Source organism: Drosophila miranda, chromosome 2 (assembly GCF_003369915.1).
Source record: "Drosophila miranda strain MSH22 chromosome 2, D.miranda_PacBio2.1, whole genome shotgun sequence".
NCBI lineage: Eukaryota > Metazoa > Arthropoda > Insecta > Diptera > Drosophilidae > Drosophila > Drosophila miranda.
The window spans coordinates 18,837,340-18,858,078 of record NC_046675.1 but is presented as its reverse complement, the minus strand read 5'-3'; the positions used below and the strand labels follow the sequence as shown (position 1 = coordinate 18,858,078).

Here is a 20,739-nt window from a genome sequence, read left to right as displayed (position 1 = left end):
GAATGTGTGACAAGTGCTCTAAGCAAGTAAATGGAAAAAAACAACGCAAAAGATACATATTTTATCAATATTAGATGTACTCACCTACATTTGTATTTGTAATATATATCTTATTTTAATAAGAAAATTGTTTCAGTTTGTCTAAGTTTATCTTTCCAAGTCCGTCGTGTGATTTCAATATACTCAATATGTTCAATATATGTACTTGAAGTGGACCAATATGAATATGAAATTAGTATTTATGACCATTTTATTAAAAAATAAAAGGGAATCAAAAGATTACATTTTAATGCTGTTATAAGGATATCACAACATTATCGAGGTAATTTAATTTGAACTTGAATTTAACATACTCGTACTATAACAGAAGCGTTTCCTCTCGGCACAACGATTGCTTTCGAATCCTAATGTGTGCGTATATTAATGGATATTTGACGTGTTCGATTTAATAGTAAATTACCTCCTTTTCCGTTTCCTTGTCTTGTTTTGTTTTGACCGACATAGACCCAAGGTCAGACCGTCGTCATCATCGGAAATAATACCTGTAGGTCAAAAAGGTTTTATAAGGTATATTTTTGTAGTTTAAGGCTGTATCAAATATTCGTAGATAACTTAGATATGTATCCAATTTCACTTTGTCCGCATTATTATGTTGGTCTTATCCAGATGAATGGACATATATTTATGTGATATATTTATAAAGTTCTACCAAAGAGTCATGAAAACTGTGTCACCCACGTGGGCCTACTACCTAAATCGCCATTTTCTGTGCAGATTCCTTTTTACTGCAAACTTAAATGCCTCTATACACGTGAATTTTTATATATACAAGTATGAGAAATGAGTTCAACATCTGCTTCGTGCAATTGTCTGGGTTTTGGCTTTGGATTTTAAACTTGTTTAGGTTGCCGTTGCCGCCCGCATTGTGTTTTTTCTTCCTATGTACAAGTATGTACATACATATGTATAAATATCCTGCAAACAGCGGACAACGCCACTGCAAGTATTTTCACGTACTTACAAAAGCCTCAACTGCTACCAAATTCATTAGATGCAGGTCACAAGATAAATAGCACAGAATACGATTACATATATTGAACAAGCTGAAAACATGATTCAATTACTCCCATTTCATGTGCACAATTAACCCAGCCGACTCAAACGAATTTGACTGAAAACCATGAAACCAATTTTGTACCCGGGATGTAACTTTAAATTATTTAAAAATTGCACATTATTGCACGAAATAGTATATCCGATGGACAGTTTAAAATAATGCGGACGTCTTTATCCGAATATTATGTTATCTAATTCGACCATTTCAAACCAGTTAAAACGCTATTATCAACCATTCGATTTCACAAAACCCCTAATCAGTGTTTGCGTTAAAGGGACCTATTCAACGTTTCAAGAAAAAGATTAGTTTCGGGGGTCAATGGCCCTAGATTGATATTCTTTGGTGTCGTACGCCAATATACATATGTACTACTTAAATAAAAATATATAAAAAGGTTTCAACTTTTTTTTCAACGAACATAAGGGACATGAACATTTTAATTAATTACAGACTTTTCTACACCAAAAGTTCCCAGACTTGTTCTTTTCACGTACTAATATGTACTGTATACACATGTACATATGTATGCATATAAATGTAAGGATGTTCGATGCAGTTTTGGTTTTTGTAACCGACGGAAAATCAAGTTTGCTACAAAACAACACTGAGGAGAGGTGATTTCATAAAAGCAAAGAGAGAAGAGAGAGATTTGATGAGTGTTTTCCAATGGATTGGAGAGCGAAGAATTGTCGACAACAGAGTCGCAGCTCTCAAATGTCTGCAAAACCGGCTTTCCGCTCTCGATCCACGAGCGTACGTTCTCACGACAGGGCGGCTCGGCGGATCAGCTTGTGCCTCGCTCAGTCTTTACGGACGATTGGCGGCCAGGGCCAGTAACTTTTCAACGGTGGCGCGGCGCAATACAACTAATTCCGAAAACGTATGGCACGCGGAACAGTTTTAGCTGTAATTTAGCTTAGACAGAAAACTGTTGACGCTTACGTATTACCTACATATTTTCAATTGGAGGCAATATGATTAATTGACTATATATGTATGCTGTATAAATGCCTACATAATGTTTAAAAATGTGGGAGCTTGAGCAGTGAAGTACTAGTATACTATGCTAAAAAGAAAACGCTAATATGTACATATGTATGTACATACACTAAACACAAAAAAGTTGGTTTCCAGCTCACTTGGGTGTGATTGTTTTTGAAAAAATGACAATTACTTGATTATATAAACTATACATGTGTACAAGGGATTAAAAAATCAGTGGAGTGCTCGAGTTGCCTAATTATTGTTTGCTTAAAATTAACAATTCAAATGAATATAAATGTTTCGATGGATAACACATATTGCAGCTGTTCTTGAACATTCAACAGGTATGGTGTATGTACATATATAATGTACATATTTGAATAAAATTCGTAAATATGCTTACGTTGGTATACATATGTATTAGTACATGTAAAATAATATACTCGTATAACAACGAAGAGTCAATTCTTATCGCTCAATAGGGTATTTCTCTATTCTTTTTTTTGTGCACTTCTTTTGGGTGCCAGAACTTCTGATTTCTCTATGTCTATCGCCCTTTTAATACTTCGTTTTTCCTATTTAACATGAATAATGTCCATATCTAGTATGTAGTATTAATTATGACTTACGGAATTTCATTATATCTTATTACCCAAAACTGCTAAGGACACTGTTCCAGATTAAGCTTTTATTCCACTTTTTCGATCTTGATCCGAATTGAATAATGATCTTGAATTTAAATCTGGTGACTTTCCTCAGAATATTTTATTGCCATACATAAATACCCCTTACTTATTCAGAACTTTGAAAACACAAATCTTTTTTAGCAAAAAAAAAAATAAATATATAAAATGATTCTTTAGTACAAATTAAGCTTTCAACCCTCCTCACAAGTACGTATGGGAGAACCAACTGGTTCTGACATAGCATCTATCGATCTAGAAGGGTATTAGAAGCACCCATAACAAAAGGATGCCAAAGTTGTTATTTATAAGTGCAGATAGATCTTAAATGGTCAGTCGATCTAAGAAAATCTCGAAAAAGCAACTCTCTGCAACTAATTAATCAGAGTCGTCAGTGTGTGTGTGCATACATATACGCATATATATAGATATATGTATAATATGTACGTAGTAGCTACCGGCAAGCGTGATGCCAAAACAAGATTTACATGCCCGTTTAAATGCAACCAAATGTACATACAAATGTACATACAAATGTACATACATATGTATGTATGTATGTACTACATCCGCGCTTATGAGTTTGCAAATAAAGTATGTAAAAACGGCACGAAATCGACCTTGTCTGACCCACTTAACTTTGAGCTGCGGCAAAAATGACAGCTTTGCGGCATTTAAAAAGAATATTTACTTTCAGCATTTATTCAGGCGCCTCTTGCGTGTTTCCTGTTACGAAAATATTTGCGTTTTATTCCCGACTGTCTTCATTTGTAGTTTATTATGCTTTGGTGCCAAAACATGGAAGCTAAAAGGAAATAAAAGATTTTAAAATACAACAAATTCGCACAAATAGTTGCTAGAGGGTCAAAAAACCTATGTAACTAGACGATTAGGTTAAAGCTATTTTGCAAGAAGAAACGCACTCAGAAGAGGGCTGTCAAAGTCTTTTGATTTTTATGAAGCAGCACAGTCAACTGCGCCGGAACGCACATAATGAAAACTCGTTCTTAGCTGACTGTTGCTATTGCTCAACAATCTCTAGCCATTAATGTGTCATTCAACTGGATCTTAAAATACAACTCACAGACCAAAGCGATTTCAGCGACAGCGACCATCCCGTGCAGAATGAAGAACAAATCCTGTGCGAAGGCTCACGGTCGTAAAGACATTTATTTATGCTTGACGCCCACAATATCCCTGCCGCTGTAATGCGCTGCAAACTACTCTTAGGTTCAGGTCTCAGCATACCATTTTTTTTACCCTAAAGTACAAAAAGTGAATTTTTACGATATTAAACAACGAAATTATTGCATACAACCTGGGGGTACACACACCACATCAAAGCTGTTCTGTTTTAGGGCAAATCACACTCTGGTTTTATGGCCCTACACCATGCATTATCCAGTCACTTACTTGTTCTAACGCTTTAAGTTACTTCCTTTATCCGTTGACTGATGCTCTTTTGTACAAGCAAACATATTTTTTTAAGTTTTTTAAGTACATACAACGAGTTTAGAGTTACAATCTATTAACCTATCTTATTGTAGAATAGCACTGGTTACTATGACCTTCGGCTATAATAAGAAAAGTATTTGTCGTAATTCTATATAATACCACTATACAGTATATCTATTGTTAGAACAATCTTTCAAAAAATAAACCATCCCCGATAAAAGTTTCTGGCATTCCAAAACTTATTCAACTTTTATTCGCATACTGCATACTACATCTTTCAGGTCGAAAAATGTGAAAACTATGTAACGTATGATTCAATACTCAATAAACAAAAAACTGCTCCGCTGTATAGACAGTTCTAAAGAAAAACTTGTTTTCCAAACTATCTACCACATTGACTTGACTTTAAAAAAATATATATTATAAAATATAACTAAATATATTAATATTTTTTGTATGTGTTCTTTGAATACTCCTTTACCGAAGTTTAAAAGTGCACTCTGCGGTGTTGAGCCGTCAGGGTCTAGGTCGATAAAACTGTCGCACCCTTTCCCGAAAAGGAGGCAAAAAAGGGCTGTCAGAGGTATAAAATCCCATATAACATCATATTTTGATCGTTTTTCGTGCGAGGTTGCGTCATTTAAATGACCTATGTAGAAGCCCTGCACACTCGTTTTGCTCGCTCGATTTATATAATGGGGAGATGCTTAACTGTTGTCGGAGATCTGATTAAAATAAGAGCAGAATACTCATTTAATAGAATCCTATATGGTCGTACATCAGAGTCGATAAAATCGTCAAACACCAAACAAAACCCACGAAATGATATCTTACTGTTTTCCTAATATCTCTGCGAATATTAATCAAATTCAAATGACAATATTGTGTATTTAAAGAATAACATTGATGGCACCAGAGTCAGCAAGTGCGTGGTCTCAGACTGGAGATACATCTTAAAAAGATTCTGTTCTTCGTTTACATCTTTACTCTGCGTTTACTGTACTGTCCTTTGCCCTGTAGGTGCGGTGCGTTGGAAGCTATGGAAAAAAGAGACAACAAAGAGAAACGTTGATAGCTAATCGATTGGAGTTCTTGCAAAGAAACACATATTTTTTCCTCGGCTTCGATTATAATGAGAAAATGTGTGGGAAAATTCTTACATCTTACTTATTTAGATGCATTTGAATTTTTTGCAGTTGCAAAAATGCATCTGCAATATTTATCTCGAGTTTATTCTCATTGGTTTTTTATGCGGTCCTTTTAAATACACACCCATATGCGATCTTCTGGGGGATTCTTCTTCTTCTTGAGGATATGGGACTTGGCAACACTTCTACAACGACTTCGACACCTATCGAATTGTCAAATTCTATCCTGACCAGATCTAATCGAATGAAATGTTAGGTTTATTATATAATAGCTACCATCGATCTGCAAGCTCGACCTAGCGACCGACCCCTGAAGCAAGCCTCCCTCAAATATTTCTATTTATAATTCATATATAACCCAACCAAATAAGATCAAAATTCGATTACTTAGCTTATACCTACCTATAAAACTGGCTAATCCGCACAGACATACATACATATGTGCATACATATTTACTACGTACTTATAGTATGAAAAGAATTGTAATTGTACGATTTTCAGTTTATTTCCTTGTAGGTTTCAAGTTAATTCAATTAGATATGTGGTGTACATGCAAGGCATATTGCATGTTTATTTAACCTACCTAGGCGCACCCAAAAACACGCCCGCAGCTGCGACTACGTATGCAGATGTATATACATAAATATATGTACATATTTATGCTTGTAGGTACTGTGCAAAAATTGACTGCAGACACATACAGATAGACTGACGAACAAACTAAGCTAAGAGGCGCCCAGCAAAGGGGGTGAACGAGCAAGCAAGCCAAGTACCGGACCCAGACCCAGCCCCAGCCCCAGCCCCATTAAGACAAAAAACAGGAAAGGATAGACGGGCTTCCAGCATGGTGAAGGACGGTCGCATGGGTAACCGAACGAATCGCCAATAAAAAAAAAGTGATTACGAGTCTGCGATGCTGGCTGCCTATGAGGCTAGGCTTTTTGCTGTCTGGCAGCGAGGTCTATTGTCGTAAGCAGATTAGTTTGCCATCAGGTTCAACTTTATTTGCAACACAAATTTTCATTCTACTAGTATGTACTCGTACTTGTGTGCTGCCTGTTGCAGCCAGCCGAACCCGTATTCGAAAAAAGACAAAACATCCACAGCTCACGAATCTGCGTGCTAGGAGCAGCCATATCCCAACCAAAGCCAGCCCAAAAAAACTGAACAACGCCCAAAATCTTGTTTCGGTCTCGACTGGACTCACGAACTGCAGCGCGCCTGCAACGGAGTGCAGACTAGACTATGACTAAGCTCAATATTGTTTTGGGGTCGAAGTTTACATACCCTTTAGCAAGGGTAGTTTATCTAAGAAATTCAATTGATATCATTCAACATATGTATGCTTTTTGATTTTTTAAAGCAACTGTTTGATTTTATAAATCTATTAATTTTTGGTTCCTAATATATGTAGACCGTTTTTGTTGAGTATTACAACCCAATCCTTGAGTTGAATAAATAAGTTCATTTCTGAATGTGTGTGAACGATTCATCATAAAACACTGCAAGGCGGTGGCTTATTTGCCGAATGGCTGACTGGCCAGATTGTCCCAGTAGTTGGGACAAAAAACTGTCAGACTTCCGCGCCAAACGACCATGCCCATACGCGTATATGTGTGAAGAGAAATTCGGTCCAATGGCACAAATATTGTGTGCTGTGTTTTACAATTGTTGCGCAATATGAGAGCTGAACCAGTGAACGCGAATCGCGGCGCTCTACAGAGACGGGCCAGACGGAATTGGGAACTTGCTTTTGACTAGAAAATGAATGCATTACCGGGTATATGTATACTCATATACTTGTATGCTTGTACCCACTGTGCACATACAAATTCGATATATATCCGAAGCCTTTCTAAGCTAAATGCGGGCAAAGGCAAACCGAATATATTGCAACACACTACGAGCAAAAGCGAGGGTGTCGGGTAGCCAGAGCGCGCTTGCCTCGCCTCGGCTCTGTTAATCCGGTCTGTATGAGATTCGACTGACATAACTGGTCATTGGCTTGTAACTGCAGCTAAGGACTCGACGATGGCACTTAGATGCAGCTGCATAAACTGGAAATTGGCAAATACAGCTAGCACGAACAACAGACGATCGCTTGGACGGGACGATGCATAAAAAACCGGATTGGCAATAGCTCACCAGAGTGGCTTACAAAAAGTCTGAGTTTGCAGCTTAAGCAGCATCAGGCCAAGACAAAAAGGAGCTGCTGTCTCTTGGCTCTAATTACATCGAGAACTTTCCTGAGCGCTAAGGGCCTACAACTTCAGTTGATTTCTCATTAATAGTTGGCTTTAAGATTTAGTGTAGATTTAGTTGGCTCGGACCAACACTCATCAGAGTGTAAGATCTCATTGTCATGTCGATTACAACAATTTGACAAGATCAAGTTATCTGCAATTTGCAATTATCTTTAAGCTATCATAAAGTTAAGTTATCATAATTTCAATGGAAATGGGCGGTATGATAGAATAATATTCGAATTCTCAGGCACTTTAAGTTGATTCCAAATACCACAAAAGAACCAGGACAAATTTTGTACGTAATTGGTAATCCCACAACCCTAACCCAAGTTATAACACTAAAAGGGTTTGTATACCCTATTACTAGTACATTTTCGAGTACAAGTCTCGCTAGAAGAGATCTAGCGGGGTAGAGAGACTTCAGGAATTATCAAGCAAAACCAGCACACAAAATACGGATACTTTACTCTAGATTAGTGGTCGGCACGCATGCATTCATATGTTTTGCAGTGCGTTTGTGTGCGTGAACAGCTGGCAAAACGGAACAGTACACGACGGAAATATGTTATTGCTTTGCAGCTGCTGATCACTTTTCTATGGTCACGTCACAGGACCGTGCCCACCACTGCAGTCTCGGAGGCCTTGGCGTTACACGCGACGGACAGACAGACATGGTTATATCGACTCGACTTAGATCTACACGAATCTAATATACTCCTATACCTTCTGAGTACAGGGTATAAACAGTGATAGAAGACCTTTTCTTGATTTAAAGCTAGTCTGAAGCAAATTATTAATCAAACGATTCCGATTCAGTATAGTATAAAATATCACCTCGAGAATTTATTCATGAATCAGACAGCCGTGTATTTAAGAATGTGAGTACTTTAAAAGAATTACGAAAATTTGAAACTAAATTTGTTTTCGTATGCCTCAAACAAGAGGGCTAGCTGTGTTAGTATTGAAATGTTCATTCAAAATAATCAAGTGGATAGTAGCTCTGTTGAGGCTATTTATTAGTCTGCATATTTTAAATCGTGGATCCACTAGCCTTTATTGTTTTTTTTTGGGATCAGAAAAGAGCGTGGGAAAAGTTTTAAGCAAACTTAGTCTGATTGGAATTTTCAATAGTTGCTCTACCTCCTATAATATCGAATATCTAGGCAATATAAGTATCTCCGATCCCATAAATTTAATATGCGTATTTCCAACCTGCTGTGCCGATATTCGCGTAATTGCGTATCACCATATTCAGTGAGAAAATAAATGAAATGACGTTATAAGAAACAAAAGTGGGTTTTGAGCTTGACTTATAAAATATTAAAAATGTTGATGTCCCGATACTCGCCATCGTTCGTAAGAGCTTTGAAGGCACAAATAAATTATGGTGGAGTTTTTTGTGTAAATACCGGTATCACAATCCTGATCAGCAAGAATAGAGGAGTCGATCTAGCGATTCCTTAACTTAAGGATTCTCAGCGACATTTTCAATTTAGTATTCTTTTATGTATATGCGGATCATGGACCATTATATCAGATAGCTAACATAAAAAGGAACGAAACAGATATGGTTGGGTGTGTTTGTGATGGAAGGAAATGTATTGGTTAGTTTGCTTGAAAGATATTGATATTGTTTGTCTTCTAGCTTCTAGGGTATACATATAAGCTTCAGCGCGCTTAAGTTAGCTACCTTAATAATATTTTTAAAGATAACCAAAAGAACTTGAAATTGATCGACCGTGAGATAACTATATTTTTGCTTTTAAAAATAACACCTCAAAAAAAGGAAGACTGATTTTAAAGTTACCTGTTTTCATTACAGAAATGGCTTCCAATAGTAGCAGTCAATCTGTAAAGAACAAAACAGTCATACCGCTACGCCACATGGGAAAGGAACAGAACGGCTTAACTTCAAATGCGGGACCGATACTCCAAAAGGAATGCTACTACTACACCCCAACTACCTCCCAGCAACATCAACAGATTCAACAAGGCTGGCAATCTCTATGGGCTTTTTTTGGGCCCTGGCTGAGTGCAATGACCGCCTATCGATTGCTGACAATCAGCCTTCTAATTGGTATTCTGTGTCCACATCACATTCAAGGCGTGGATCCTAAATTCGATCCTTCGACGCGCATGCGACTGGTACTGGTACCGGCAGACGCACAAGTAAACTCAGTTATCTACAGATTGCGTGCAACTGACGAGGAGTTCGACTATCCATTGACCTTTGAATTTGTGGGTGATGCATTTTCGTCCACCGTTAAAGTGGATTCGCTTCCATGCACCAAGTACAATTCGGTTTGCCAAGCAAACATCGTGCTTCAGCGTCGCTTGGAGCCTGGGCGCTATTACGACTTCCAGGTTTCAGTGAAGGACTCAAAAGGTGGCATGGCCACTCAATTGTGCTCAATTACAGCAACCAATTTTACCACACCTCATGACCTCATATTTCCACACAAGCCCGGTATTATAATGATACCTGAGGTGAGAATATTTGTAATATGTTATTTCATAGCTCTACTCAAAACGGATCAAATTCCAATTATAAATAATATCCTTCGATATGTTTCTTAATAGTGGTACAATATTGCTTTAAGTGAAAATATAAGCATTGCTTAGAATTCTTAAAAGAGAGAGAGAGACAGGGGATAAACGTGTCCGTCCGTCAACATTTTAATTCCATTTCCTAGCTCTACAATATCCCCGAGCAAGACTTGTACTAAAATATCTGAATTATAAACCTCATTATATCCTACCGGGTAAACCAGAGTACAAGTAGAAGACAGCGCATACGAATTCATAGTGTTCATAAGTATAAGCATAAATACATTTTATTGTCCATCCGTTTGTCACTTAGCCAGAAACTAGCAAATATCTAATGAGACGATCCTAAAATGAAGAGCACCATTATTACAACCAGAAGAAATAAGGGGACCCGGACTTTGCTATTTTCATACACTCAAATTACAGACAATTGTTTTCTTGCTTTTTTCAAAGGATGCTAAACGCGGCACGGAATTAAATTACGTAATTGCGCGAAAGAATCCACTGTTTCAAAAACCAGTCTACCTCGAGTTATGGGTAAGTTTAATGTTAACAGATGCATTAGGCAGACATTGTGATCTTTTTTCCTCCCCAGGGTTCTCCGCTTTTTGCGATAAGACAAAAAATTGTATCGTCTGAAACAACAGAAGGTACAGTTTTTCTTTTGGGACCATTGGACTTCGAAAAGCAAGCCATGTACCATCTAACTATACTGGCCAATGTGAGTAAAAGCCAAATCGATTCGCTCCTTTGTTTAGCATTACCTTCGTATAGGATGCTTACGCTGAACCTGGCCAAGATAGTCGCAACATCGCTGGCATGGAAATTGTAGTCATCGTCCAGGATGTTCAAGACCAACCTCCTGTTTTCACTTCGGCGCCGCCAGTTACCAAATTGCCTACTGGCATTCTACCAGGCGATAAGGTACATTTTAGAGCTCTCCTATTAAGCTATATTTATATATATATATGTACATTTATGTATTAACAATCATTTGATTTGATTCAAACGAAGATATTGCAAGTACATGCGGAGGATGGCGACAAAGGAAACCCGCGGGAGATTCGATTTGGATTGGTCTCAGAAAACAACCCATTTACTTCGTTTTTTGACATCAATGACACAAGCGGTATATATCACCAGTACATATGGTTTTTCATATAATTATTATTTGAATTTGAGAACATTGGATAATAAATTTGTTTAGGATAAAATTATAAAAAACAAAACAAAAAAGATTTTAGTCTTGCATAGATAGACTAGCTCCTCCGAATATCTGTGTCTCAGAAACTAAAAACCTTTTTCTGCATATGTATGTGCGACATTCGAAGAACATAGGGCACAAGTAGGCAAGCAAAATAAATTGGACAAAAATCCAAAACCACAACAATGATTCTGTTCAAGCAAGAAAATAGCAGCAGCGCAACATCAGGTAACCGATATTAACATAACTACTGGGGAACACCAATAGGGGGAGCGAACGGCAACCCGCTTTGTAGTTAGACTCGTTAGATTACACAGACCATCTTCACCTCTTCTCTCTTTGTCTCACCAAAACCAACTTTTCCCGACCACAGTAGTAATACCCGTTCGGGGCGGCCAAGTTCTTTGCCGCAATTCTACCCGCCTCTTCATTTCCCGCACCCATAACCCATCAATGGATCCACTGCAGTGAGACTTCCTTGTTTCGTGCTAGTCCCGTACCTACTCGACTCGAATCGTCTGTGCTTCCCAGTAGCAGTTTGATGGCTTTTGCTCTGAAGCCGCATTCGGAATGCTGCGGCAGGCTCTTGAATATAATGACAAGCCGTCTACCTCATCACCTTCTCGTCATCGATGTGCATGTGTGTACATATGTACTCGTACTACCTTCATTGCAATGGGAAGCATATTTTTGTTGAACTGTCGTTTGTGGCGACCCTTCCATGAAGATCTTCAGTATACTTATTCATTGCAAGGTATATTTCAAATATAAGACCTGTGTTTATGTGGTAGTAAATATTAGGATTTCATCTCAACCCAGCAGCGGCATGGCCGAATAATTACATTAGGCATCAAAATTTAACTTTTTATTTACGCTTCGAACCAAACCGAACCGACTTTTTCTGTTCAATGAATTATGGTTTTTTTTAGGTGAAATATTTTTAATGCGACCTCTTGAAGATATTGCATTTATAACGCATGCGGGTGATCCAGTACTGCTTACGGTAATTGCGGAAGAAGTTAAAGTTGGTCGTGACGAACCGCCAGCATTGGCATCTACTGTGCAATTGGCGTTCTTTCTGCCAGATCGTACCAATTCACCTCCATACTTCGAAAACGATCAGTAAGTATTATTAGGCATCCACTGGAATTCCTCGAGGCTTTCCAACCTTTTCTATCTAACTCAATCGCTGTTTCTTTGCTGCAGCTACGTTTCGAGGGTAGACGAAAATGCACCGCAAGGCACAGCACTAATATTCGTTGACCCATATGTACCGCGGATCTATGACGACGACACTGGAAAAAATGGAGTTTTCTCGCTGACGTTGCTAAACAATAATGGAACATTTGAGATAACACCAAATGTAGCAGAGCGCAGTGCATCGTTTCTAGTGCGCGTACGAGATAATACACTGTTAGACTACGAAATGCGACACTCTGTACAGTTTCAGGTGCTGGCTCAGGAAGTGGGTCCGGCTACTAATCTCACAGCCGTTGTAAACGTCACCGTCTACATCAATGACGTTAATGATAATGCACCAGTCTTTGACCAGCCCTCCTACACAGTGGAGCTTCCCGAGAATATGACAGTGGGAACTAAGGTGGTTCAAGTGCATGCCACTGACTTAGACTCGGGATTGGGTGGCAAAGTGCGATATACTGCCATTCTGGGGTATCTAAATACATCTGTTAACCTCGATGCAGAGAATGGATTAATCACATTATCGACAAATAATCATGGCTATGATCGCGAGGTAATGCCGGAATATCACCTGTACGTAGAGGCTCGGGACATGGATGGTGAAGGTAATCGAGCACAAGTCCCTCTAATCATTAAGCTAATAGATGTTAACGATGAGACGCCAATATTTGACAAGGATCTGTATGAGTTTATTTTGACGCCGGATCTCTTGAGCTTCACCACCACGGCCGTAATTAATGCGGAAGACAAAGATGCAACGGCACCCAACAACGAAGTGCGGTACGAACTGATCAGTGGCAACTATGAAAACAAATTTAAGCTGGACAAGGTCACCGGGGAATTAACAATTCAGGATAAGATTCACTTGCGGTCCATGACGGACGCCAGTGAACGAAGACATCGGGATCCAAGTACGGGATCTTCCAGTTCTGACGATGACAACGAAGTGTTTATTATAACTGCGCGTGCTTACGACCTAGGAGTGCCTGTGCGATTTTCGACAACAACAATTCGCATCTACCCACCTGAAAGTCGGAAGCGCATGGTGACTTTTGTGGTACCTGGTCACAACCCAGATAAGGCTAAAACTGAAGAAACGCTGTCTGCCATAACCGGCGGAAAGGTGTTAATTCACTCAATACGACCGCTGCGACCTGATGAGCCAGGTGCCAAAGACATTCCTGTAAATAATCCAGGTATCAAGGACCGAAGTGTCGTCACCGCTACAGTGCTATATGGCAGCACGTCATTAGTTGACATATCGGATATACAGCAGCGTCTGTCCCAGCACAATAATTCCTATGCAATTATGCCGCAAGACTCATTACAGACGAACGTAAGTTTTTGAAATGGTTGAACCAATGATTAGCCATACACTACCTTAATAGAATCTAACACCACTGCAGACTCAATATAAGGCTGAAAATAAGGTGCTGTTCTGGCTGCTTATACTTCTGGCCACACTGGTCGCATTTACCGTCCTCATCCTACTTCTTTGCTGCATATGCTCGTGGTGCCCTCTGTACGGTGCAGCAACGTAAGTAGCAAACTTGGAGACTATACATACTCTAACTTATTGAATTATATCATTTTATATGACGTGTTAAAGGCTTAGTCTCATGAGTTGACTTAACTTTACGGTATATTGTATATTGTATATTGTATTAATGCGTTTTTACTGTTGACTGTCTCATTAGTTACACATTTGGCGCATCTAATGTCACAACTATTAAACAGTTTAAGTAGATAATAATGAGGCTAAGATAATAAGGCCTAAGTTTTATTAAAATATATATGTATATAAAGAATCATTGCGCATTGATTTTATCACGACTTAATTTTAAAGCGATCATTCATATTAATGCTATAACATACAAAGTACTGTCTAACAAATAATATAGCTATGTCTGTCTATCCGTCCCTCCGTCCGTCCATCGACCCTTTTTTTTGACGCCTAGTTCTCAGAGATTTGTATTCTGACTATTGTGATATCACATTGAATCCAGTTTGTCTTCCAATTTTACTACGCTTCCTTCTGCGTCCGTAAAAGCCGTAAATCTCTGGCATCCAAAATTTTAAAAAATAATAACATAGTATAACTATATCTACCAGATCGGATCATTATAATAGCCATGAATTCGCTACCCCTTCCACGCTACCCCTTACTCATTTTCCCTCACACATTCTTCCTCATGCAGTGTGCGCCCTCTGGCGTAGGGGAGCAAGAAAGCCTGTTGGTGGAGGGAGATAGAGAGATGTAGCGGAAAAATGCAAACAGATAACCTATTTTACAATTTTTATAAAATAGTTCAGTAGGTGGAAAGGAGACAAACGAAATGCAATAATTAACAATATAATTTTCATTTAGAAAATTACTGGTTGATGTGGTTGCACTCTTGTTTCCTCTGTTTTTAACTTCTCTCATGACAAGTTTGACCCAAATTTAGTTATATTGCGGTCTAAATTGGCGGTCCTACCACCACAGTTGTAATACTGGGCAAAATTAGAAATCTCTAAAAGAGATACAAATAAAAATATACTCTGTAGATTATTAAAACTAGGCGTATCGCTACCTTCAAAGCTTCGGTGCAAAGAGTGCTAAGTTTTGAAATTTTGAAGGTTTGACTATATAAAACATAAAAAGAAATCAACTAAAAACAAGTCTTTATGAATGAATGTTTTTATTTATGCCAAGATAATTTCTCTAGATAGAATTATTACTCGAGTCAACAAAAATTAAAATCGATTTAAAAACAGACGGTCAAAGAAAAAACAAAAAAAATTTTTAAGAGTATTTGACTAGAGTATTTGGAAAATGAAGTTTAGTAACTCACAATCAAAATCGAATGAAACTGATCGATCTGGCAGCTTCGGTACCCGAAGCCAGACTTCGTTTTCTTGTATATGGACATATGTATGTGCACGGTACTCAAAGAGTGTAAGGGTGTATTGCGGCAGTGAAAATGTAATATGTAACGGCCAGAAGGAAACGTTTCTGATTCCATATAGTATATATAAACATTATGCTATAAAGTTCCGATTCAATACAGCCATGTTCTTCTGTCCGTCATAATGACCCTCGATCTCTGAGGCCAAGAAGCTACCAAGGACAAAGTTATCCGTTTTTGTTCCAGTTCGACTTAGCTGGAAAAAAACTTTTAGTTTTAGCTAGTCCAACCAACTGGATTGACAATTTATAGAAACCATTCGATTTGTTCCTCAATAAAGTTGGTTATCACGAACGTTTCCTCGGCATTTGTGGTGATACCATAATTACATAATACATTTATTCGAATTAAAAAATCATATATTACTTCATTAGAGACTATGTGTTAAGTTCAACATCTTGTCTTAGATCAAATAGTGAAAAAGTATTTATACAATTCTGAGAGAAAGTTTTTAATAATCAACATCAAAACAATTCTATGTATTATCTTTTATTTTTCTCTTGTAGCAAAAGAATAGTTAATATCAGTAAAGCTGAAGACGATGTGCATCTAGTGCATAGGGAAATGGCAAATGGAAAACATACAAAATCTGTTCAGGTAGATTTTGATCTTTTTAGAATTCAACGGTAGTAGTTAACGTAAAGAAAACGCACTTACCAATGGCAAAATGTAAAAGCTCTCAATTGCAATTTCATGTTTTTTTTTTCGTTTTTTGATTTTAACTACGAGTATAAACAAAAATCGGTCCATAAAATCTGCACCTAATACGAGTGTAACTCATTCGAGTTAATAGAAAGCAGCAGTATTGAAATATATTATAGCACACTTATTAAAAAATGACTTTTGTATGATTTTCAGGTCGCAGAGTGGATGGGAAGACGCGATGCCTGGTCAGCGGAGAAACCCCCGAATACCAGAACGAAACCTACCCGATGGGAGTTCCATGACGGTCGTGAACATCCTAGCGAAAACGTAGGGAGATTTCAGGACACCCGAGAGAAACATCATGTACAATCAGCTGAGGAGCAACAGGGACGCATTAGGTATTGACTTTAATATTCCGCGAAATGCTATCTATCATACATTAATATTGTTTATTCTCGTTTCAGAAAACAACGTACAGCCAAAGACGATCTTCATCTTAGTTTTCATAACTCTAGAACTAATCTTATTAATGACCGCGACGTATACATGGAAGACTTAGTTGAAAATCGAGATATAGTGCATGACATTACCCGAAACCGAGAAATTAAACAATTGGACTATGCGCAAAGACAGCGTTGTGAAACCGAAACCCACCAAATTGACGACGACTCTATGCGTAGACACGAAATAGATCGCGGTAGCGACATGGACTTCCCCGCTGCCCAAAACAGTATGAAGAGCAAACGCGAACTGTTTATAAAAGAAGGAAACGTGGAAATTCTTCAACTGATGACCAGAGATAAAATTCACGATGGTGCTGCACTAGACGATGACAACATATATGTAAACGTCCCACTAAAGCCCTTAGGAAACCTGTCACATCCACAGCTTCTAATGGTGGACAATACGGGTAAAGAGATTCTTATGCGGAGATTTATTGAAGAGCAACCAGATGGGAAGCAGATAATTCGAGAGCACTATCAAATAGTACCAGGAGCAACCTACATTCAATCCATGCCGAATGAAGTACAACAAGCCTCAAATTTAAAAGTCGATACGTATCCATTAGTAAAATCAGGGCCCAACAGTATTGTTTATTCTCAAATGGAACCGGAAGTAAAGGTCATACATACACAGCCAGAGCATGCTGTTGGAGCTAGTTCAAATATGCGGCCTGCAATATCGAACCACTCTCTTACCCAGGAGCTGGAACACTCTCTTAAGCAACAGAATTCCCTGCTGCGACAGATACTGCTCGAAAAGGACAAATTGGAGTCCGGCTATACACAGGAAGTGGCATTAGAAACACAGAGTCTGCCTGGTCAGTCGATGGCTATAGGTACGCAGACTGACTGTGATGCCGGGACGCAAACTGATACAGTTGCAAGCCATATCGCGCACACATCCGTCAGTTCACAAGCACATATGAAAACCAAGTCGTCGCATCGTCGTGCTCGAAGCGAAAATGACGAGTCCATGTCTGAGGATGGCTATGAATATGTGCGGTTTATTCCACCAAATAGCCCTGAAGGTATGTTCTGGATCAAGCGTCGAAGGACGAAAAAGCGCCGAAAACAGCCACGTAAAAGGATCGTGATGGTGGAGGAGGTAAAACGTAAAATCCGCACACCCATTAAAGAGGAAGAAGAGCTGCACGAGCGGAAGAGTCGAGTCCCACCAAAGAAACCAATGCGGGAGACCAAGACAAGTATACTGCGGAAACAGCTAAGCGACGAAAGCCGCAAAACTGACGCCACTTCCAATGGAGAATCGAAGGCAAGCGCGCATCTGAAATCAGATGTACTTATAGAGGTAACGGACTCATTCGACGAAAATAAAAGTCCCAGAAACCACAGCACACGAAAGATTCTAGTTGATAAATATTACAAACATTCCGATGGGGAATTCGACGATGGCGAATTCGACGAAGGCGACGATACAGAGTATTCTTTTGACTCAGATGGAGATGAAATCGTAATCAGAACAAGCGCTGTAGTACCTTCACGAGGGCAAGAAAGCGATAAGTTTTTAATGGAACCAAAAGAGAAGCGAAACTTTTCATTTTCTCCAGAAAATATGGGAGGCATAAAGCAGCAAAAGTATCCCCGTACACAGACACCAGTGGAGACAGTCCAGGAGGCACAATTAAATTCAATTCCGAGATTATCAAGGAGAGACAGCAAGAAGCGGGACAATAATCCCAGAAGACAAACCTCATCGGAGCCCCCGCACAACCGACTATCCGTTTCTAAGATCGATTCGATAGCTATTGAAGAAGATAATACACACCCAGCAGCCACATCATTGATTGATCGAAGCTATCAAAGTGAAGCCGAGTTAGGAAATCTTGAGGGGGCAAGAGAACGCAATGTGCCCAAGTATATGGAGTGGTACTACAATAAAAAAAAATCGTCTCTAAGCGGCCGTACCTCGACGGAGTCATCGAAATCTCAACCCACGAACAAAAAAAAGGGTGGTTCATCAGAAAAACGCGTTACAAAGACGCGTATCGCCATCCAGAACCAAGATAGTGATTTCCATGATGATGGTGGAAAATATAAACCTGAGCCGGCTCCACGCAGATCCGTGCCGAAAGGCAGTCGTTTGCTTAAGGAGGACAGAGCTTTAAATAAGCAGCATAGACCAAAAAAAGAGACTTACACAAATCATCCACTACTGCAGCACTCTGAACATAGGTTTGAGCGTGAAAGTGCAATAGAAGTTCCAGCACAGCCTACCAAACTGCCCCACTACATGTACCCAGAAACTCCTCCGTATGCAGCAACAGCTTCAGACAAGGAGCTCTCAGCTCAAAGACAGCAGCCTAAGCCGTCCCCCATTAAAGAAAACGAAGTTAAAGTGACGAACTCGAAAATAAATCTTCTTAAACAAGGTCGTAGCCTCGCACATCAGACATCATCGCATGCACAAAAACAGTTAAATGCTTCGACGCTCGAGGATGACCATGATTCAGGCATAGCTATGAACTCCCTTTTAAACAGCATGGGTCGTCGCAATCCGATTGCCGAAAAGAAAAGCGTATTCTCCATTGCCTACGACGATGTTAGTCGGGTCAAAAAGATTCCCTCAGGTGGCGAGTCGCCACAATACTCGTAATGCGAGCTCTGCGAATCGTTTAATGTAGCAATCAAATGTGATAGCCTCAAAGGCTCCTTACCTACAAATCATCGAACTAATACTAAATGCAATACTTGTTCACTACACAACAAATGCATACATTTGTTACCACATTCGTAGTCTATAGAATGTTAAAAATTATAAACTCGTTTTAGTTCAACGGAAATACATCCAGATCCGTATTACTTAGTCGCTTTCAGTACAATCATAAGCAAATAATTTTAGTAAAATGTTTTATATAAAATAACTAACTATAGTAAAAGCTTGGAAAGTACCGTCCAAATTAATTCCATGTACATAGTTATAGGCATATATTTTAAGGCATATTACTAATTAACTTTGACCATTAACTCATTGTAATTATAATACTTCATTCGTCGTTTATACCCTTGCAGAGGGTATTAAACATATTATAGAAGACAACTAAAGCTGCCATATTAAAAATTTCTTTCTGAAAGAATTTTATTTTTACCAACAAAACGGTATAAACTGTAGTTTCCTGTGTAAATATAACTCTGCCAAATTTTATTATAGTCGGATCAGTATGATGCAAACCTATCACAGCAATGATCGGTCAATAATTTTGTAAATTTTGTGAGAACAAAATTTCAGTTATATTAGTTACACATATTATGTACATGTACATATATTGCTTATTACGATGGTCAATCGATAGCACATTTGGGCCAACATTTAAATAATTGACTTTTAGGGCTTCCATCGCACTGGTTACAACTATAATAAGGAGGAACGTTGTGAGTTGCTGCTACAGCCGCGACTTCCTTCCTTCCGTCTTGTTTGACGCCTAGTTCTCAGACACTATAAGAGCTAGAGTAATGAAATTTAGAATCCAGGCTCCTACAATATTACACTGAATCAGGTTTGTTTTAAAATTTTGCCACTACCTTTTCCGTTCCATAAAGGACAAAAATCGATGGCACTCATAATTTTGAAGATACAAGAAAACCAAAAACAGAGAATGACCATATATAGCAGACTGCAGAATCTGAATCAGATCTGATTATTATTATAGACAAAATAAAAATAATAATTTGAGTGGCTACGCAACGCCTTCCACGAGCTTACTCATTCTCTCTCTCCCTCAAACACTCTTCCTCTTGAAGTGTGTGCCTCTGGAGGAGGGAAACCATACTGACAGAGTATCAGATATAAATATAGAGCCGCGGCCCTAGCTGCGGATCACAACGTTCACCCTCCGGCTGGTTTTATTCATAGAATAGTAACATTTACAATTTTCTTTACGTCGCGGCACACACGCACCTAAATACATATGAATGTCATTTTATGAGTCAGAGAATTTATACATTCAGGAGGGCTCTGATTTTTAATTAGCAAAAACTTTCCGAATTATTTTTGAAAACGGAAAATTTCTGCTCCCGTTTTAAAACGGAATGTTTTTCCT

At 38.7% G+C, this 20,739-nt stretch overlaps 1 protein-coding gene and 1 long non-coding RNA gene across 5 annotated transcripts; one reads left to right on the top strand and one right to left on the bottom strand.

Moving 5' to 3' along the window:
• Nucleotides 1-248: 248 nt before the first annotated feature.
• Nucleotides 249-8,592, bottom strand: LOC117187207. The gene is made up of 3 exons (XR_004471961.1): nucleotides 8,469-8,592; nucleotides 461-542; nucleotides 249-404 (listed from the first exon to the last, which is right to left on the bottom strand). It is a non-coding gene; the product is annotated as an uncharacterized LOC117187207 (long non-coding RNA).
• Nucleotides 1,952-20,288, top strand: LOC108157053 (cadherin-86C). 4 transcript variants are annotated; one of them, XM_017288874.2, is made up of 12 exons: nucleotides 1,957-2,445; nucleotides 9,457-10,121; nucleotides 10,635-10,718; nucleotides 10,777-10,902; nucleotides 10,956-11,105; nucleotides 11,196-11,310; nucleotides 12,315-12,507; nucleotides 12,592-13,921; nucleotides 13,974-14,122; nucleotides 16,040-16,130; nucleotides 16,392-16,576; nucleotides 16,643-20,288. In XM_017288874.2, exons 1-12 carry the CDS (start codon nucleotides 2,397-2,399, stop codon nucleotides 19,293-19,295), a joined length of 5,790 nt encoding a protein of 1,929 aa, XP_017144363.1. In that variant the 5' UTR covers nucleotides 1,957-2,396; the 3' UTR covers nucleotides 19,296-20,288. The 4 variants fall into 4 exon arrangements, with proteins under 4 accessions (XP_017144365.1, XP_017144366.1, XP_017144363.1 ...); XM_017288875.2 differs by having other exon boundaries at nucleotides 1,958-2,445; nucleotides 13,992-14,122; nucleotides 16,643-20,287; XM_017288876.2 differs by lacking the exons at nucleotides 16,040-16,130; nucleotides 16,643-20,288 and having other exon boundaries at nucleotides 1,952-2,445.
• The last annotated feature ends 451 nt before the right edge of the window (nucleotides 20,289-20,739 follow it).